At 43.4% G+C, this 22,058-nt stretch overlaps 1 protein-coding gene across 1 annotated transcript in view; it reads left to right on the top strand.

The window, feature by feature from the left end:
• Window positions 1-21,711, top strand: part of LHCGR (luteinizing hormone/choriogonadotropin receptor) — a 51,613-nt gene extending 29,902 nt beyond the window's left edge. The window contains exons 7-11 of the mRNA XM_037161240.2: window positions 6,522-6,590; window positions 11,813-11,887; window positions 13,284-13,469; window positions 16,142-16,222; window positions 20,565-21,711. Coding sequence (XP_037017135.2) covers window positions 6,522-6,590; window positions 11,813-11,887; window positions 13,284-13,469; window positions 16,142-16,222; window positions 20,565-21,711 — 1,558 coding nt within the window. The remainder of the gene's footprint in view (window positions 1-6,521; window positions 6,591-11,812; window positions 11,888-13,283; window positions 13,470-16,141; window positions 16,223-20,564) is intronic.
• The last annotated feature ends 347 nt before the right edge of the window (window positions 21,712-22,058 follow it).

Raw genomic sequence — 22,058 nt, 5'->3', positions numbered from 1 at the left:
AGGTACTGCCCTTAGACATGTGTATAATGATGGGAGTGGAGTGGAATAGGAATGACAGGGCAGAACACTTAGAGGAATATCCCCATGGACTGTTATTTTCTCACTGATGAGCTCACAAGACTGGGCTGCCCAACCAAACTCACCGAAGCACCAAAGATTCCTTTTCACACATCACATTTCAGCATGTATACACAACAGCTACATAGCAGTTTTATTTTGGGACTATTAATTTATGTTAGTAATGATTTTAAGATGAATGGTGCCTACCAGCAGGGTGTAATTGCCCCACCGCTGAAGTTAATGAGGGCTGTGCATCCTTCTCCCCAGGAGCCCGTGGGGGCATTGTGCTCCACCCCTCCTCACTCTCAACCCCGCATCTGCGCACCTGCGAGGGGAGAGGTCCGGTTTTTGCTTGGCCTTTGTTCTCAGCCGAATGGGCCCTTCTGTGAGCAAAGAGTCATGTGGCGCACCCCACCGAACAGGGTTATTACACGTAAAGAGGCAAGCCTGATTTTCTCACCTATGAAGTTCTGCTCCCTAATTATAAAATAATGAAAGCAAGCCTCCTCTCTTCATGAGTAGCAGTTTTGAAGATTTTGGTTTCTGTGGAACCTTTCTTGCTCTCCCCCAACCCAAATCTGTACCAACTGTGAGCTTATTTAATGAAAACAAAACACTTCACCGGATGCTGGAGAAGCTGAGTGGGGCTCATGCTAAAACTACGCCTTACACTCCGATGTCCCTTTCTAGCCATTTGGCTTTTCACTGAATCTCCTTAAGAGGTCACTTTGAAATGCCCTCCTGGGTAAGCAGGATTTGGCTGCACAGCCTTTAAAATATTCTAGATCACAGGTCATACCTATCTCAAAAAGCTGATAGATAACCTTGATTCACGTCTGAACTCCACCAGGAGGAGGAAAGGTCACAGCAACGCATTCTCTAAAACCCTTCAGAGAACAGCTGACGGTGAAGATGACAAGATTTCAGGCTGCCCTTGTGACAAGCCACAGTAGAGAAAGTACTTGGCACTGCAACCGAAAGCCTGGGTTCTAATCCTGGCTCTGTGTGCAGCCAGCCTTGGTCAAGTCCTGCCACCTCATGCCTCTGTGTCTGTCTGTCCAACGGGATGACTAATGCCTCCTTGTGTCAATCCAACCACCTTCCACGTCTCCACTGCACCATCACAGCTAAAAGCTGACATTCAGCAAGCCAGGTTGTTTTAGACTGTCCGGGAAACACTGCATCGCATCATCTCGATCTAAATTTGTTTTTGAAAATTTTATCTGATAATTGGAGTCGCTCACTCTCCATGTCTTCCTACTGACAAATGGAAAGGACAGTACTGTAAACTTCTCTATAAACCTTACCTAGATTCACCACTATTAACAGCTTGCCACACCTGCTCCATTTTTATATGTGTCACTACGTACAACACATTTCCCTTTTGCCAAACCATCCAAAGAAGTTGGTGGACATCGTGACACCACATGCCTAAATACTTCAGCGTGTATCTCCCCAAAACAGGGACATCCTACATAACTACAGCGCCATTACACTTAAGAAAATCAACATGAATTTAATAGTGCTATCCAACCCACAGTCCATATTCAAATGAAAATGTCTTTTATAGATTGTTTTTTAAATTCAGAATCTAACCAAAGTTTATGCATTGCATTTTCTAGTCTTCCCAGCCTACCCCCAAGAACTACACCCCTGCCTTCTTCGGTTCCGTATGACACTGAATCCTTTGAGGGGCCCAAGACAATTGTCTGGCCTCATCAGACTGTATTGTCATAACTAGATTCAGGTCAACATTTCTGCAAGAACACAACAAAGATGTTACATCTCTCCCACTGCATCAAACCAGGAGGCACATCACGCCCCACTGTGCCACCCCTTGGCCATTTGGTTAAGGTGTTAATGACTGACAGTCCCACAGTCACAAGGGTGCATGTTTCCCCTTGTCAGTACTGAGTAAACCAGGGTGGGGTCGTTTGAGTTTGTGTGACTATGCCATGGCTAAAGACCTTTTGTGCAATGGTTTCAGCATCTATTGATGATTATTCAGCTATTAGATATGGAATGACAAAACGATCATTTTAAAGTCTACCATTCCTCCACATTTATTAGCTAGCATGTTTCTATAAAAAAGAGGTTTCTTTTTCCTTCCTTTTACCTCTCACTCTCTCTTTTGCTTTCTCTCTTTTTAAATATGGAATGTGAATTTTTAAAAAAATTATTCAACATATTATAATCCATTGTTGTCAGCATTTCTTGACTATCTGTCATCCTTTTATTATTACTGTGATAAAGTCATCTAAGTTGACGTGGACTTGGCTGAGGTGGAAGGAAACATAAGAATTCAAGTGCCACTGAAAAGCAGGAGGCACAACGGAGTCAGAGAGAGAGATCTCCTGCCACAGTGGCTGCAAACCCCACAGAAATAGGGGAGTTCTGATGAACATTCAGAACCAGTGTCCTGGCAGCAGACAGTAGTGACTGGTGACAATTATCCATAAAACCACTGTCAGGGCATCCACTGGAGAAATGTTTTTATGCATGAGGAATTATTCAAATACAAAAGGAGGACCTCAGCCAAGTACCACATGAAGAAGACAGTGGTGAATTTAGGATCCCTCTTCTTTGAGATTGCATTCGTGTAGTTGTTTGATTAAAATTTGCTTATAGATATATCACCATGGGGCATATATTCTAAAATAGTATGCTTTGCCCTTCAAAAATGGGGGCCACTCTTTGAGACCCTGAGGGTCTGTAAACATAAATTGTCTTCTTTGAAATCACCCAAAACTAGGTGACTACATGACCCAAGAGAGAACTATGACAGAACATTCATATCACACCAGAAATGCTTTCAGAGCCCCATGAATATCTGGAGTTTTTATAAGGCAGCATTCAGAATTAAAGTATCATCTGTGGTTAAGTTCTAAAGTCTGAATCTTATTTTGAATAAAAAGGTGCCATTCTCTCCGTTTGAATCACCGTTACTGGCGTTTGAATAGAGAATCCAGACAATGCTTTAGAGTAAAGTGCAACTATTATAATAGAGGAAAGGAGGGGGAAATTCATTTCTGTGCCTGCGATAGCATCCTCAAGGCCCTTCCAACACCATGAGGTTTTGGGGAAAAAGTTATCTGAAGTGACTCTCCAGATGTTTTAAAGGGCATAAAGCATTGTGCAGGCCTGACAACGTGGGGTCGCCCACTCACATTTGTAATTTCTCTGGACTAAGGAAGCCAGTCTTTTCATCAAAACAATGCAGTACATCCTATTGTGAGAGTCTGGTAAAAACGGAGATGCAGAGCAGCAGCTGGAAAGGAAACAATGAGCCACATTCTTTGGAAAACTGGCCCACGCAGGACCCAAGCTATTTAAAAAAAAAAGACATGGAAAATGTCCAAATGCAAAAATGCCAATGATGCCAACCCAGACTGAAGGTGGCTGAGGGCCTTCAGAGGGTGGGTACATTTGGGGCAGCCCCAGCCACTGAACCGACCTGCTCCACCTGGGAACAGAAGGGTCCTACCCCTGTAGAGTTCCTTTAAACAGGTGGCTGCATTTCATGAAAATTCTGTCCAGAGCATGGAAAGGGAGACCGTTTGCCCCAGTTCTGGTCAGGAAGCTGGAGGCCACTGCCAAGTATATGAGTAACAGGTGCAACACATCACATATTTACTGTGTTCCAGAACCTGTTTCTAAAGTGTTGAACATGTTTACTATTTTAATCCTCACAATAACCTTTGAGCTCAATACTATTATTATCACCCCTATTTTCAGATTAGGAAATTGAGGTTAAGTAATTTTCCCAAAGTAAATTCAGCTCATAAGCTTGCAGACTGAGATGCAATCCCAGGCAGCTGGGCCCTGGGCTTACAGACTTAACTTTGAGGTGGTACTAAGAACACTTGTAAGCCCCACAAAAAAGTACAAAATCCTAATATGTATCAAAACTAGGATCATCAGGGCAGCACCTAGCAGTGGTAGGAAATGGCATCCAGACAACTGCTAGAACGTTTGCTTTGCCAAAATCAACGTAGGGGCTACTTTTCCTTGATCCACCACACATGGAGCTCTCTCACTTGCAAGGCAGAGAAAGCAATTAGGGGACTAGACCCAGCTCAGCTCTGACCAACAGACTACCTGGTGTGCACTATGGAAATGATGAGAACTGCATCAGCCTATAACATGCTCTAGGACAAGAGATCCCAAAGCAGCATACCCAAGGCTCACTGGGAGAGCTTGCTATAAGAGCGCATGTTCCCGGATGCCACTACCAGAGTGTGATTCTGTAGGTCTGCGGTGCCCCTGGCCAGCAGGTCTGAGTCTGCATTTTTGGCAAGCATCCAGGTAACTGATTCAGAAGACGGAAGAGAATGCTTTGATGAACCCTAGCCTAGATTCTAAGAAATCCAGTCTCAAAGAGGTTCAGAGAAAAGACAGGTATGATTCTGTTATCAAATAGAGATTGCTATAAATGACAAGATACTGCCAAAGAATAATATTCTAAGTATAAAATGAAAAATACAATTCCCATGCAACTGAGTGCTAAGGAGGCCAGAAGGTCATTTGTAAATATACAAGACAACAAATATAAACCAGTTATGTATCCCCTCGGATTGTACAACATAAATGGAGAAGGGAAATTTTTGAAAAAAATGGCATCCAGTAATCAACTACAGAATGTAGTTAAGGGCTGGCAAGTGAAGCTTAGATTCGAAAGACTCCCAGAACAAAGCGCACGAGAGCGGGGAGCTGGAACAGGCTGTTGCTCCCGTGGCTGAGCAGGGCTCCTGCTCTACCCCAACTGACCGTGGAGCTCCTGCGAGGCAACGGGATTATGAGAGGCCTGAGGGTTTTGTGGAATGAATTAAATATATTTCCCTGCCCTCTTTGAACTCAGTCTAATAAGGAGACTTTACAAAGTATTTCACAATCTCTGTGTTTTCTGAATTTCAGTGTTCAAATATCATGCTTCAACCTGAGTCCTGCTTCTACTTATTTATATGCTGGTTTGTCTCAGGTGTGCTGTGGGTTGGTGGAAAGAAGCCACAAACAAAGTACATACATATTACACACATGTACACTACACACATACACATATACCGAGATAAAATTCCGTGGTTGTTTTATTAAAGACTAGGGAAACCTGACAGATAACAGCCACATGGAGTGAGAGCAGGTGGAGGATGGGCCTAAACTGTCACAAGTCACAGTCCCCAAACCGTCCCTGACGTGGCCATGCAGCTGCCAGTACCCTGGGAAGGGAAGCTAGGGTCCTGCCAGACACAGGAGGTAAATCATTTTACCACAGCCCTTTCTCACTTGAGTCTTACATCATTGTTCATGAAGAACTTACAGAAATATTTCTATGTAAGACTGTGGCTTTCAAACGCATTTGACTATAATTTATAGTAAGCAACTCACCTTCCATATACTAGCTTATTCATCCAGTTCATTTAACATGTACTGACTGTCATCATCCCAGGTGCCAGCCACTGTTCTAGATGCAGAGGATTCTGCAACGAACAGAACAGTTCACATTCTGCTGGAGGAGGTAGACAATGAACAAGTATAACATAATCACAGGTCAGACGATGCTAAAGCAACAGAGAAAAAAATCAGAGAAGGGGGATAGGGAATGCTGAGATGCTGGGGGAGGCGGACGGTAGTTTAAACAGAGCAGCCAGGAAAGGTTACACTGTGAATCAAACACAAGCCTGCAGGAAGAAGGAGAGAGGGTCATCTCAGGGAAGAAAAGTAAAAATGACCAGCAAAACTGATGAGCGAGAAGTAGCTACAGACAAAGTGTGTTCCGGTCCCATTTTTGCCGCCTGTTAGCTTTAGACAAGTCACTTTACTCAAAATGCTGATTGTACCCAACTAAATTGATTTCATTATCCACTAATGGGTCTTAAAGAACTGTTTACAGATATTGAAATAATTGGTTGTGAAGCCACCAGATATGACATCACCAAAGCCACATACTCATTCGAGAAAAAGGATAGTTAACTCCGCTCGGGAGCCCACCTTCCTCAGCTTTCAGCATCCTGGAACACCCAAATGCCCACAGGCCAGCACAGCCAGAGACGAGACTTGTTGGTCAGCTCTGGCTTCAAATCCCAGCTCTGCCCCTGCTTTGTTTGACTTGAAGCAAGCTACACAAGAACAGTGAGGCTTGGGTTTCTTAACAGGACAATAAGGAAATAATGATGAAGATTAAATCATAAAGTATATGTAGAATGGCTGGTTAAGTATCTGATACTTAAAAAACACTTAAAATTGCTGGTGGTTGGAGGCAACAATGGTGGAGGTGGAGGAAAACCAGAGCAAAAAGAATAGCTTTATTTTACCAGATTCTAACATTTAGAATCTAAAATGTTAGAGAAACAGAGATAGACATTATGAATGCCAGCAATTATCTTAGTAATAAATGTCACATGAGGAAGAATGTGTAATTCCAAACTGTTCCTTTCCATCCTAAACCCTCTCTCTTCCCTCTTCAGCAAACTATATGAAAACGGATTTGAAGAAATACAAAGTCATGCGTTCAATGGGACAACGCTGATTGCCCTGTAAGTACGCTTATTTCCCCAGCTCATGAATACAAACGAAATACTACTCTGGCTACCAGATTACATTCAATTTTCAGCAACTAACTCAGGACAAAAATAAACTTTCAAGTGGCTAGTCCTCCATGTTTCATGCATGTTACTAGGCAACTGGCCAGCCAGAGATACCAGAGCACCCAGATTTCAAAGACAGATGCAGCCGACAGTTTGCTGAAATATTTGACACCCTACTTTAGGCTCCGCCATCTCACTGTATCCCTCCCTAGGCCCCTTTCACAGGTGGTGGGTGCACTAGAGGCAGCATGATTTTAGCAAAGGAATTCTTCCCATTTGTCCCACTGCAGAGAAATTGGGTAACACCATTTAGCAGCTACTCGGCCACAACAGACCAACTCAGAGTCCCATCTCCCTGCTGCCTGCGTGGTGGTGGTGGGCGGGGGAGGTGGACAGAAGGAGCAGGAAATAGGTTGCTTATTTTCCATGGGGTGAAGGAATCTTGAATTTTCACCACACCCTACTCAAGTCCCCAGTGTTAACAGCTTTTAAATCAAGGGGAGCATCCCAGCCAACTGGTTCCTTCATTGTTCTCAACCTCTCTCTTTGTATGGCTCCTTTTGTACAAGAGTGGTTCATTCACAAAGCATGCAGGGCGAGGGCTGTTTGAACCCTAACAGGTACAAGGGGAAGTGATGATCACACTACTGTTCTCTATAATAAAAACTAAGAGCATATGAAAACCTCAACTAAAGTGAAAATTAAGGAAAAGAAGTGAAAAGGCCTTTATAATAAATACTATGGTCTTTATTTAAATACTATGGTCTTAAATACCATATAAACTATGGTCTACACCAGTGTATCTCAAATTTTAACACACATAAGGATAACGTCAATTGTTAAAACACAGATTCCCCAGCCCCACCTTCAGAGACTTTGATTCAATGGGCCTAGGATAGAGATTTTTAACAAGCTCCCAGGAGATGCTGATGTTGCCAGTCTGAAGTTGCAGAGCATAAGTCTCTATAATACTCTCATATTATATATTTATTTTAACTATAGGTATTTATCAAAGGCCCTATTATATTGATACCATGCCATATAGTTTGGTGGCTAAGAGAAAAGATCTCTAATCTCACTATTTACCAGCTACCTTGGAAAAGCTACATCACCTATCTAAGCCACAGTATTCTCATTCATAAAATAGAGCCACTAATAGGCTTGTTTTGAGGATACCCCCCCAAAAATGAAAAGGTCTACTTTTGTATCCTCTATACTTAATACAGCACCTGGCACAGAGTAGGTGCTCATTTATTATTTACTACATTACATAGTTAATTAACTATGAATGAATAAATAATAATTAAATAATGTTATATTGTATGTTTTTAGTATAGGTCTGGCACATTCTAAGTACTCTAGAAACAGTAGCTTTTTAAAAGTTGTTCTTCCTATCACGGAGTAAATTTTCTGTCATTTTCTTGTTGACTTGAATTTAATGAAGGGTTCGCTCTAGCCAACTGAATCTGTTTTTGACAAATTTAAATCAGAGACATATCCTCTCTTGGCACAGTACTCTCAGATGCCTCATCCCATTATTCACTCAACAAGTGTCTGCCAAGCAACAGCTGTGTTTGAAGGACCATGCTGTATTTTAAGAGAAAATGAACATGAATAAGCCCTGGTGTTTGGCCCACAGGAGCTTACAGCCTAGGAAGAACCATCTCCAAATGGTATGTAAACTGTGCACCAAGGAGTAACCAAAACAGAAGACAGGATGAAGAAAATCGGAGAAAGCCTCGTGAGAAAGGCAGGTCTGGAGCTGGGCCTCACTTACTCGCAAAGACAGAAGGAAAATGCACTCCGGGCAGAGAACAATGGAAAGAATGTCCCAGGGAGCAAGCATGAGATACGTTCATAGACCAGCAAACAGTACCTTCTAGAAAGTCCTAGTTATAGGATAGGGACAAAGCAAGAAGTGCCTTAGGTGTCAGAATAAAGAATTTGGACTCTCTTCTGTAGAAAATGAGAAGTTCTGGGAAGGAAAGTGTGAGAGAGGTGCTTAGAGAAGAGTCATCTTTCAGCAGGAAGGACAGAGGGTTGGAAAGGGCAGTTCAGAGCTAGAGGCACAGACATCAGCGTTATCTGAATAGAGGGGCAGCTGAAGTCCTTTGTGACTGAGGTCACCTGGACAAGGGGGGGATCAGAGGACTGACTATAAAACTGAGGGGAAACAAGACAGGGGGAAGAGAAGCCAAGCGAAAGCAAACAGGCGGAAGGAAAACAGCAGAGTGCATCCTTTGGGAGGTCAGGGAGACAGGACTGCAGGAGGAAGGGCCTGGGCCAGCAGCATCTCAGCTGCTTCAGAGAAACCAGAATGGGTGTGGGCTTCAAAAAGTACAATTAGTCAAGACTCTGTGGCCTCCACCCTTCACTGGGGAAAAGTGAGAACCAAGAACACAAATCAATTTCACTCACTTACTCAGTCAGTACATATTATATTAAGCATCACCAATTGATTAGGCACTATATTAAGTACTGGGTCGCAATGGTAGAGTAGAAATAGTCCCTGCCCTCGTGAAGTTTCTGTTCTAGCATAAAAGACAGACAAAAAGGTAAATTAATTCTTGCAGGTGATATACAGGGTCCAGCACAAATAACACCCCTTTCAATGAACTGGTAATCTACACCAAATCTTTTATTACAAAATCATAAGCATGTCATTCTGTAACATACCAATTCCACACTCAAGCACACCATATAGCATTTCGGGTGACATGTTCAAATTGCTGTCCATCTCATGCAGTATATTCACGTGCCCTACCAACCACACTCAGTGGCGTTACTTCTGCCAGACCCTGTATACTATGAAGAAAACTTATCACTGTGACCTGTGAGAGTACAGAGGGATGACTGACTGTAGGCTAGGTCATCGCCCCAACAAGAATATGATATGTAGGCCGAGCCTAAAAGATGACAAGGAGTCCACCATGGCGATAACGAAGAAAAGTGTGCCTCGGGAAGAAGCAACAGCATAGGCAAAGGTCCTGAGTTGGGGGCAGGGGAAGAAGTTTACCAGCTCCAGTAATTAAGAGGAGGCCAGTGTGCTGGAGGGCCACCAGCAAGGAGAAGACTGGTGTGAGACAGACCTGCAAATGGAGCAGGAGCGCATCACGCAGAACAAAGAGGCCGTGGAAAGGAGTCCAAATTGTCTCCTAAAGACAAGAAGACCCATGGAAGGATCTAAGCACAGAAGGAGGAGGAGTTTTCAAGATTGTCAAGCAAAATTTTCAAAATCTACATTCAGCCCAGCGCTTGACACTTTCCTCATAAATAAGCCTGTCTGAAGTTGTTCAGAACAGTGACACCAAAGCTCTGCCAAGTTCTCACACTACTTACTACGGCAGGACAGGGTGGGGAGAAGCAGCACTAGAAGTTGCCCTCAGACACCTCCCGGGGCCTGAGAGTCAGTCTCATCCTTCCCAGAGCACTCGGTGAGGAAGGCTTTGGGTGGCACCTGGTGGTTCTCCTGCGGTGCTTCAAAAGGTCATCTTGCCTGTGCTGCTTACCCCTGGAGGACCATGTCACCTGGGAAGGTTCCCAAAAGTGACACCCAGGAAAAATGTGGCAGACAAATTTGATTTATTTTTGACCAAGTTGCACAATGCAGAGTCATCAGTATATAGAAAGATCCAAGGTTTTAATATAACTTGCAAATTACTGTCATAAAATTTGAAAAATTAATTTGACCTGGCTGACATGAGGATTATCTGTTCACGGAGCCCAGTTTCAATGATTTGTGACCATAACTGAACATAATTGAAACAAACCAAATCAGGAACAAGAGCCATGGAAGCTCCGGAAGAAAAAATTCTTTTGATTTAGATTTTAAACGGCAATTGTCTCTGACAACCTCATCTTTTTGCAAATGGAAATATACCCGGAGGATGAGACAATGTGAGACTGGCAGGTGCGTTCTGATTAAAGAGCTTAGGGATTCCAAGGAGAACGTGGAGTAGAAGCATGTGGAAGAGAGTTACCCAGGGAGGGAGATGCAGGGGCGTCTGCAGTTGTTAACTGGCAGGTGTGCTACGGAGACACGCAGACAGATGCTGGAGAAGAGGTAATGCCACTAGAGGAGCCCAGTAAGTACCTAGGCACCCTGCAGGGGAAGGGCCCTGGGTCTCGGTGCATCAGCCATGCTGTAACATGATGCAGAAGAATCACGTGGCCATGCTCAAAGTCACACCAACAATGGATGCGTACTGTGCCCAGTGTCCACGGTTTCTGGAATGCTCTTTGAGTCACCACCCTTCTCTTGTAAAAAGAAAGTGCTGAAAAGAAAACTGGCAAGTCTGCACCCAGGGACTCCTCTCCCAGCTCCCTTGTCCACACAGAGAAGAACCTGTGTTTGGAGATGCCAGCATCTGGGCCCAGGCAGGAGGCAATTCTGCAGGGCCAGCCTGAGCTGTTCCTGAGCAGTTCACCTTAAGCTGCTTTGAGTCAAAGGGAACAGAAGCCCCCCGGTGGCCACTGCCTTAGCAGCTTTGGGCTTCTGCCACAGGCTTAAGAGCCATGGCCCTAAACCCTTTTGTTTCCATAACATGCACACCTGGTGATAATCACACACACAGCACAGAACAGCAGGGCACTCAGGTTATGGGACAATTTTCTGCACAGCCTGTACTTTCTCCCCTTTCTCACCCACATAGAAATGCATATTTGGGAAAAAAAAAAAGAGTGCAATTAGCATGATGAAAGGAGTAACTTTGAATGAACCCTACTTTTTTAAGTACATTTGCAAACCTCAGTATATCACTAGTAAATTCTGAGACCTCCAAGGTCAGGACAGCTGAGAGCCTTGACACAGGGCAGGCTACACGTCAACTCTTCAGCCTTGAACACTGGAGCAGCATTTTCATCATCCCCCAGCTGTCCGATAGTAATCGTCCATAACTCCTGGACAGGAGCGGTGAGAACTTCAGTTGCAGGACAAAGGGTTCCATCGAGTAGGGGATGTGACAGAGGAAAGGTGGGGCCAAACACACACTCACCGTTTCACAATTTCGCCAAGCACTGGAGTGTCTTTTTCCACTTTACCTACACTCCCACCTCACGCCCTCTAAGCCTGAGCACCACGCATAGGCTGGTCCAAACCTGAGTGCACACAGCTATGACTGGTTACACAGGAGGTGCAGACTCTACTAAGACCACGCTGTCCTTCCCCACAGGGACCTGAAGGGAAATGCCCGCCTGAGGAAGATGCACACTGGAGCCTTCCAGGGGGCCACGGGGCCTGCCATCTTGTGAGTACAGTACTGCTGCCTCCTCTCCCCGCCCAGGGCACACCGCCCAGCGCACCCCAACTGGCCTGCTTAGGGAGTCCAGCCACGTCGCCCCAGCCTGCACTGTGGGGCATCAGCCTCTAGGGCTGCTGGAACCAAGTCCCACAGCTGGGTGTCTTAAACCACGGAAATCAACTGTCTCTCAGTTCTGGAGGCTGGAGGTCTGAAATCAAGGTGTCAGCAGGGTTGGTTCCTACTGAGGGCCATGAGGGAAGGGTCTGTCCCCCAAGTCTCTTCTTACTGCTGATAGTTCCTTCTGGATGTGGCAGAATAATTCCGATCTCTACACGGCATTCTGTGTGTGTGTGTGTGTGTGTGTGTGTGTGTGTGTGTGTGTGTCATCTCCAATTTTCCCTCTTTTTTATAAGTATACCAGTCATACTGGATTAAGGCCCATCCTAATGAACTCATTTTAACTTGATTACCTCTACAAAGACCCTATTTCCAAATAATGTCACATTCTGAGGTCCTGGGGGTTGGGACTTCAACATATAGACCTGGGGAGACCCGATTCAACCTGTAACATTAACTGTGAAGGGCACCTCGTGTGCAGGGGAGGCAGCTGCGATGCTTGGGGAAGCTTCATGGGGCAGCAGCAGCAGCCACTTAGAAGATGGGCGGAATTTTTGAATTTCCACTGATGGCTCTTTCCCCACACAATTAACTTGTTTGGAGTTTTCTTGGACATGGCCTCAAGTCTAGAAAAACCAAGGAGTTCAAGGCTGTGTTTACGAAACCTGAGCTTTCCACACAGTTCTGCCTGCATGTCCGAGTTCACTCGCTTTGACCTGCTGAATCCAGTTTGCCTTCACAGATGCGCATTCTGCTTCCCAGGCAGATGATGACTAACATCGCACGGCAGCTCTTAGTAATATAACCAGCCTGTGCTTCCTGGAAACCTACCCTGCAGGGCTTGATCAATCAAAGACAAGGCATCTGAAGCCCTGAGTATTCCCCCTGGGGTAGAGCACAAAAGCTGATGTCACTGCATGTGCCTGCTGTCTCACAAAGCAGGCAGTTATTTCACTTCTGCTAAGTGGGGAGAGGGAGAGGGAGGGAGAAAGGAGCCAGGAGAAGAGAGAGAAATGCTAGTGAGTGTATGGCAGGTACAAGGAGTTATACTCAACCTTGAAAAGAATAATGGGGTGCCTATAAGAAAAAAACACAGCCTAGCTCTTTTGAATTTCCATCTTAATGACAGTAGTAACTAAAATGCAAAATTAGGGGAAAGGCAAGATGGAGAAAAGATTCCTCAGAACCCAGAATGGTGCTATTGTTCAGAGGGTGTTTCATTCTATGAATCAAATAAATGTATGAAATAAGTAAATAAAAAGCCTCTCTCCCTTTTATTTTTCAGGGATATTTCTTCCACCAAACTGCAGACCCTACCTAGCTATGGGCTGGAGTCCATCCAGAAGCTAATTGCCACATCATCCTATTATCTGAAAAAATTGCCATCCAGAGAAAAATTTACCAATCTCCAGGATGCCATATTGACTTACCCCAGCCACTGCTGTGCTTTTAGAAACTTGCCAGCAAAAAAGTAAGTAAAAAAACAAAAGGTAAAGCCTGCCAAGCTGTGGCAGAAACTCAGACATCAAAACAGTCAGCTGGCCGACAGCTCCCCGCCTTTTCACTCCCTGTCTCCTAGACCCTTTTCAGACAGACAGGAAACAAATGAACCATCCTGGCTCCCCCCTGAAAACCGATTCCAAATAGTCAACTTACCCTGCAGCTAAAAGACCTTTGTACCCTATCTTGAGCTAATTGAATTATAGCCTCAAATTATTAGGCTATAATAGAAGTGCAACATGAATACAAAACTGGCATTTCGAAGATCAATTAGTTCTAATCCTTAACAGATGGTGTAATTTCTAAAGAGGTGGGAGAGTGGCCTCAAGAGGGCAAATTTTACCTAATGTCTAAATCTTTAACTGAAAATAGACCCCAAAAAACCTACAGAAGAAGTTTTTTGTTTAAGCTATTTCTCTTGCAGCAGAAGACCATCTTCGGTTTCAGACAAAAATCCTAGCTCCCCAAGCTCAGCTTAGGGAAGAAAAAGGGCAGAAGCTCCTGGCTGGTTTGTGTCCACTGAGGGGCGTCTTACTGATTCAATGGATCCATTTCACTTCACAATGGAATGGCCGGGTATACAGCGTTTCATTCTTTCCTCCAAGCATTGTTTTCTACACTTTTTTTTCCTGAGATGCATAGTAAAAAATACCTTTTTTACACTGCAACCCAGTTCACATCACATATGTAACTGACATAAAGCAAAGCAATACTTAACTTTTTACGTGTAGTATGTTCTGAAATTGCCTCGTCTATTTTACTCTGTTTCATTTCATGGTTGGTTGGTTGGCTGGTTGGGAGCACAGAGGAAGAGTTTCTAAATGGCAGTAGGGCTTATGCAAGGCTTCCTGAGAAAGTGACTTCTGCTGAGCCTTGAAGAACAGGTGGGCTAGACAGGTGTGGGGAAAAGCATGCCAAAAAGGCAAAATAGTTCCTGTGAAAGCACAAAGGCAAGAGACAGTGCGATCCAGAAAAACTGGAGCCAGAAGACTTCTGGGTACATGGAAGAAGGTGAATGAGGAGAGGAAGCCAGGGAGAGGTGGGTTGTGATGAGCTCTGAGTGCCAGGCCAAGTTGTTCAGAGGATGGGCCACCACTGAAGAATTTAAAGCAAAATGGCTCAGATTTTCTTTTGTAAAATATCACTCCAGCAGCAGGGCATAGGCTGGGTTGGAAGTGAGCAAGGCTGGTGAGAGACCAACCAGAAGAACAGTACAGATACAGGTTCTGGACACCATTTTTGTAGCAAAGAGGTCACGTCCCTTCTGAAATTACTGGCCTTCAAAAACTGTAGTTCAGGGGCTTTTTATTCCAGCTGGTTAGAGAGACTGTCTCTAGGTATAAAAAAGTGGGGGGCTGGGGGGCAGTGGATTATGCAATTGTGGGCCAGTATCAAAGTGTAATGGGAACGTAGTCACACAGGGTTTGTCTCAATTGGGATTAACTGATTCCTTCCATATCCCTAAAGCTCAAAACCTTGGATGTTCGTGAGGATGCAGAGCCTGAAGCTGGACCAGTGGGATGTTTGTGCAATCCCTGGTCACCCCTCTGCCTTGCAGCTGCTAAGTCTGGATAATGCTCGCAGCTGCCTGGGCACAGGGCCCCAAAGACCTCCTTGCTATCTCTGATTAAAATTTCAAAAAAGATAGAGCAGACGGAACCCAGTGCTATTATCTGAAGGACATAAACAACCACATGTCCTGTTAACTGTAGATTGGTTCACACAGAGTCTCTTAGTGTCAGATTAGAGACCCCATCTTCTCGCTTTCTCCCTCTCTTTCACACACGCACACACACAATTTGACCCAAATTTCAGGATGTGTAATCCTCACCCCAAATAACAAGCTGATTGATTTTTTTAAAGTGAGTCCAGCAGGTCAAATAGTTCTGATATATTCTCCACTTCCCTGCTTCTGTATAAAGTCATTCCTAAAAGGAACTGTCTTGTTAATGTAGGGGAATGCCTGGCTCGCATTGCCTCATTTCTCCTCTCCTCCTTAGGCAACGCTGAGGTTCTCACAGCCTGCTCCCCTTTCTTCTATTTCTTCGTCAGCTCTTCCTTTGTTCCTCCCATGGGTGTCATTTTGGGAATACAAGTACAGACCTGCTTTTCATTCCTTGGCGTTTCCCCCCTTTTTATTGACTAAAGGCTTAAAGGGAAAGATGAAGGAAAAGGGAGCAACTACATCTATTTCTGCACGTCACTGAAAAAAAGGCAGAAAATTCACATAATGATGTCAGGTCCAATATCTTCCAATCCCTACAAAAAAGATTCCCAGTTACAATTCAAAGAGAGTGAGGAGAGTGGTGAGGAGCAAACCTTAATACACCATAAAGATGGCTTTTAATGAGCCCTGAAAAACCCATGATTCAATATGACAAATTTAAGGTTTTTTCCTCTCTAGAGCCTGCACAAACCACTTAACATTCAGAAGCACTTTATCAAAGCTTGACGCACTCTAATGACAATTCAGAAACCTGTACTCTCTCCCCAGGAAGCATTTCAGTTAGGACAATGGTACAGAACACAAAGTTGGTGTAATAGGTAAAGAATTTGGATGAACAAAGCATTAACTGACATGATCAAATTTAGTTTAAAGACCAAAAGCTCAACTGCTTTTTTTCCCCTCCTCTTCTCTTTCAGGCAGAATTTTTTATTTTCCATTTTCGAAAACTTTTCCAAACAATGTGAAAGCACAGCATGGAAACGGAACAATAAAACGCTGTAAGTATTTGCATGCAAAGAATCTCAGGGCACCGTATCTCATTCTGTGTGCCCCTTATTATTATCAGTGGCAATGGTTTTCTTTCTTTTCTTGGTTGGGGGGAGAGTGTTTGCAAAGCATTTTTAATAGCTTTAAAGTCAGAACTTTTCTTTGCAAGTGGCATCCAGTTGATCAGGTATCTCATTCGACTTGTTAAAGAAAAAAAAAACCTTTCTAAGTAAGTACCTACATGTTCATTCTACTGAATTCTCCTCAGAAATTCAAGTTACACTTGCAAGTATTTTAATGTCATTAAGGGCTTCTTTAAATGATAATTTCATTTGTAGGAATTTTCACTAGTCATATGGCCAACATCCCACAAAGATTAACTGATGGCAACGCAGCTTCTAGAAGTAGTCACTTCCTTTAAAGAGACTTAGGCCACCTTGACCACTCTGTTCTGGAGCTATTACTCAGCCTTAATGTTATCACTAATATACACCAGGTGGGAGCTGACTATCCCACCCTGTTCTACTGACTGATCTTTTTAACATTTTTCCTGGTTGCCTCAGCATCTCACATACCTTCAAATGTAACAAAAGAAAAAAGCGTGCCTCAAACAATAACCCTGGTGTCCCCAATGTCACACTTACTGCGATTTAGGAATTTTATCATTCCCCCCATGTGTCCTTCAGGCTACAAAACCAGATGCCCTTCTAAGAAATTCTGCCAATCTCCATTCCCTCTTATGTATCTTCTTTCTTCTTTTCCCCCTATCAAAGCCACAAGTTACGTAAAGGCAGCAGGGGAGCATGATGGAAGGACCCTGGGCTCCCAGTCTCCTCAGAGTTGGACGTGAATCCTTGGCAGAAATGCTCCTGTAATGCCGGGTATTCCTGGACAGGAATTACCTTTCCTGAGCCTTTTTTCCTCATCTCTAAGGGACAGCAGAAATATTCTTTGGCTTTCAGAACTATGAGAGCTATTGCTGAAAAAAATTATATCCTGGATCCTCCTTTTCTTTTTCATTAGGTCCGTCCCCATCTGGCCTCCAGTGTCCCTTTCCTTCCCGCCAGTCCCCCACGGACCTCCCACCAGTCTCCTCCCACATCACTCTTTTGCAGTTGTATGGCTTTTTATCTCAACAGGAAGCCACTTCAGGGTACAATCAATGGTAGCACCAAGGGGTGGTTTGGGGGATGGGGAGACTTGAGCTCCCTCTCAATAATCCTCATGAGCCCCCACTGCAAGCCTTCCCGAATGAGTACAAAATCTTAAAGTTTGCTAACACTGCTTTAAAACAAATCCCCTAATCTCCAGCATCTCCAAAACTACCTAAAATATCTAATTTAACTTAAAAAAGTGTGCTTCCTGAAAAATCATTTTTATGATAAATCCCCTCCCGCCCCTTCCCTCCAGATTGCTCTTCCTGAGTCTCTAGAATTTAGACATTCTAGAGGCAGCCACTGAGCCTTCCCTGCTCTTCCCAAGACACTGTGGTATTCTCACTGCTAGGGCTGGCCCCATTGTTTTCCTAAAATTCTGTCTAGTCTTTTCTCCTTTCTTTGTTCATAGTGACTGGAGCAGTGGTACTACTGCTTGTCCTTCCTCTGACTCAATATTGTTAAGCCTATGTGAGTCCATTCACATTCCCTGCCTAAGGCTTCAGTACTAACCACGGCTCCAGGCTGGGTTTTGTCAGTAAGCACGCTGCTGCCCTCAGGAGCCATCCCAGGACACAAATGTAAGTAGCAGCAGATGGGTATTTGGCCTGAAGATAAATCACCAAGGAGAAAGTTGCTAGATATATACCCAGTGGTGCGAAAAAGAAAAAGAAGGACACAGGACCAGGGGAGTGGGAGAGAGGATATGCCTGACCTCTTATCGATACTAAATTTATTCAGAAATCCCGGCAGAAGTTTTAGAAATTTGAATGAGTGCTTCTAGAAGCTGAAGTAGATTTGATAAGGGAAAAGGAATAAGGAAAACTAAGGCAGCAACAGTTGGAAAGTTTTCACTTGATTTAATAAAGTCTTTATTTTGTAGTAATCATCCAGCAGGCTTGCTTAAAATGCAGATGTCTGGGCTCTATCCCTAGAAAGTAAATCTCAGGATTTGAAGTAAAGCCAGGAATCTGTATTTTCCAAACACCCTGGTGATTCTGATGGAAGGGGTTCGAGGCCCATGCTTTGACAAACACTGACGAGAAAATGGTGAACAGAGGAAAGGCCCCTGGACTACGGGTATGAGGACCTTGAGATGCCACTAATGCCTGATCCCGAAGGATTTTAGGCAAGCCACTTACCTGCTTTAATTCTGGTTTCCTTACCAATAAAATGAAGGGTTCAATGAGATGTTCTGAAAGACCTTTCTCATGTGAAGAAATAACCTATTTTCTTTCATCGTTTATAACCACTTTATCTCTTTAAAGATTAAAAATAGATCATTAGATCAATGTGCATGAAATGAGGACCAACGAATGTGCTCCTTATGTTTAAGAACAAAGCAGGTGAGGTTCCGCTGCAGTCTCCTGTGCGTCACAGCCGTCCCTCCACCATTCCAAATCGGTTTCTATGACTCCCAGCACCTTTTTAAATCCTGGGTCATGGATCCATTTTCTTTTTGTTAAATCTGTGTTCTTCCTCCCCTTCAGTAACTGTATTGCTCAAATACATCATTCCATCCACTCACTAAATTAGGTACACACCTCCTTATATAGAACATGAAAAGCTTAAGCTGTGAAAGTAGAGAGAAATACTCTTTGAATGTGTGAGGAACCATCAGGTAAAACACGTAATTGTAATGGTCCTGACAAAAAAACATTACACCCAATAATCTCTGGCACCCAAGATTACAGTAGTGGACTGTGGGCAGAGAGAAAATCTGTTGAGCCTGCATGCATCATACCGTATGCAGTGACTGTCCTTCTGTCCTCGCAATTCCTCTCAGAGCCAGGATTACTCTGCTTTGTTCATTCCACACACATTTATCGAATGGATATTCTGAGCCCAAACTGTGTGAGGCACTGAGATTTCAGAAATAAATAAAATCTAGTCCCCTGCCTTCAAGGAGCTAATAAATATTAAAGAAGATGGATATGCATCATATGCAACATAATGACAATACAGTTTAACAGTTACAGTGGTGCCTAAGCACAACCATAGCAGACGGAAGGGGTAATAAACTACTTGAAGGTGTAAAATCAAGAAGGAGAAGCTTCTCTTTAAGGATGAGGAGGAATTCATCAGAAAGATGAGAGGAAGGGAAGGAGAAACAGCACACAGGATGAAACAGTAGAACTTATTCTGAGAGCCACTAGTCACTTTATGTGACCGAAAGGACAGTTAGTTTCACAGAGCATTTGCAAGATAATTATAAGAATCCCTAATATTCACTGAGCACTTAATATGTCAGGATTTATCCTAAACATTCTACATGTGTTAATGCATTTAATCCTTAGCACGACCCTAGCAAGGAAGACAGGACCATTATTCTTACATGGCAAAAGAAGAATGTGAGGCACAGAGATGTACTTAAGAAAGGCCATTCTGTACAGATGGACTGGGATGGCAAAACGGGAGGAAAGATGCCAGCAAGAAAACAGATGTAATTGTCCCTTAAGAGATGAACACCTGACCTCAAACAGTAGCAAGGGGGCTGGGAGGAAGGGCGTGGCAGAGGTGGGACTGTTTCTTTACTCAGGACAGAGTCCCTATTCAATCCACTCCCTAAATTTCCTTTGCGCCCCTACTAACAAGTATCTATTTTCACAATTTCTTCCTACTGTCCATGACTATGTTCTTCCTCTGCCTCTAGGGCTCTAGCAATCCATTCCTTGGTTTCTGTTCCTCTCGGGGCTATTCAGTTAGCAGGGACTACGGTCCAAGCCAGTGCAGCGCTAGCTGACTACATTCAGCAGTGTGAGCCTTCCAATCCCATTTGCATTCTACCACAAATGGCTTCACAGCAGTTTGGGTGGCAACTGAATGAGATAAATAACTAAGAAAATGCCAAGAAAGGATTCTCTTTGATTTAGCAAGCATACTTTGTCATCTCTAAATTTGTTTTCCAAAGAAAATCATCCTCTGTTAGCAGTTTCATTAAGTCTTTGCATCAATGTATACAATTTATATATAAAAAAAGTCTAAATGGTTTTTTATTTCCTTCTTAAACTCCTACATCAATTCAGAGTTCTTGGATAATTTAACAAATAAATCTAAGACCGAGACTATTGTGGCTTTGTTTCCCTTTTGTTTCTTAGGCTTTAAAAAAACACTAAGGATGACTGTTAAATTCTTTTTTAAAAATCGGAATCATAGAAATCCCTTAAGTTTACATTGAGCCTAAATATTCTTCTTACAGTTATTCTGCCATCTTTGCTGAGAGTGAACCGAGAGGCTGGGATTATGACCATGATATCTGCTCACCCAAGACAGTCCGATGTTCTCCTGAACCAGATGCTTTTAATCCCTGTGAAGATATTATGGGCTATGACTTCCTTAGGGTCTTGATTTGGCTGATTAATATCCTAGCCATCATGGGAAACATGACTGTCCTCTTTGTTCTCCTGACCAGTCGTTATAAACTGACAGTGCCCCGTTTTCTCATGTGCAATCTCTCCTTTGCAGACTTCTGCATGGGGCTCTATCTGCTGCTCATTGCCTCGGTTGATTTCCAAACCAAAGGCCAGTATTATAACCATGCCATAGACTGGCAGACAGGACGTGGGTGTAGTGCTGCTGGCTTCTTCACTGTATTTTCAAGTGAACTTTCTGTCTACACCCTCACGGTCATCACACTAGAAAGATGGCACACCATCACCTACGCTGTTCAGCTGGACCACAAGCTACGATTAAGACACGCCATTCTGATCATGCTCGGAGGATGGCTCTTTGCTACTCTAATTGCTATATTGCCCCTGGTGGGTGTAAGCAATTACAGGAAGGTTAGCATTTGCCTCCCCATGGATGTGGAAACCACTCTCTCACAAGTCTACATATTAACCATTCTGATACTCAATGTGGTGGCCTTCATCATCATTTGTGCTTGCTATATTAAAATTTATTTTGCAGTTCAAAATCCAGAGCTGATGGCTACCAACAAAGATACAAAGATCGCTAAGAAAATGGCAGTTCTCGTCTTCACTGATTTCACCTGCATGGCACCAATCTCTTTTTTTGCCATCTCAGCTGCCTTCAAAGTGCCCCTTATCACAGTAACCAACTCTAAAGTTTTACTGGTTCTTTTTTATCCTGTCAATTCTTGCGCCAATCCATTTCTGTATGCGATTTTCACAAAGGCATTCCGGAGGGATTTCTTTCTGTTGCTGAGCAAATTTGGCTGCTGTAGACATCGGGCTGAACTTCATAGAAAAAAGGATTTCTTAGCTTATACCTCCAACTGCAAAAATGGCTTCACTGAATCAAATAAGCCTTCCCAGTCCACTTTGAAACTGACCACATTGCACTGTCAATATACAGTTGATGAAACTTGTTGTAAAGAGTGTTAACTGTTCTATCAGTAACCACATTATTGAACTATACCTAAATATGTAAAACATTATTTGTACCACTTTTAACAAAGAGTTGGCTTTAGGAAGTTATTTATTCTTAGGCATGTCAGGCAAAGAAAGACTTAGACCTAGTTCAAAGTATAGTCCATGACCATTAACCAGTCCACAAACTACTAGTCATTGGTATATGATGATATATGATACAGAAAATAAGAGTGTTGGAAACTTTTATAGTAATTTTGACAGTAATTTTATGTCTGTTGACTCTAGTGTTAAAAAAATAGGTGGCATTTTACAAGTCTTTGATTTTTTCTCATTTCATCTTTGTAGCACGTTTTTATCGC

The sequence above is a fragment of the Artibeus jamaicensis genome, unplaced genomic scaffold, assembly GCF_021234435.1.
Source record: "Artibeus jamaicensis isolate MK-2021 breed Jamaican fruit bat unplaced genomic scaffold, CSHL_Jam_final contig_465, whole genome shotgun sequence".
Taxonomy (NCBI): Eukaryota; Metazoa; Chordata; class Mammalia; order Chiroptera; family Phyllostomidae; genus Artibeus; species Artibeus jamaicensis.
The sequence above is the reverse complement of the archived record's forward strand: the minus strand, read 5'-3'. Positions and strand labels throughout refer to the sequence as shown.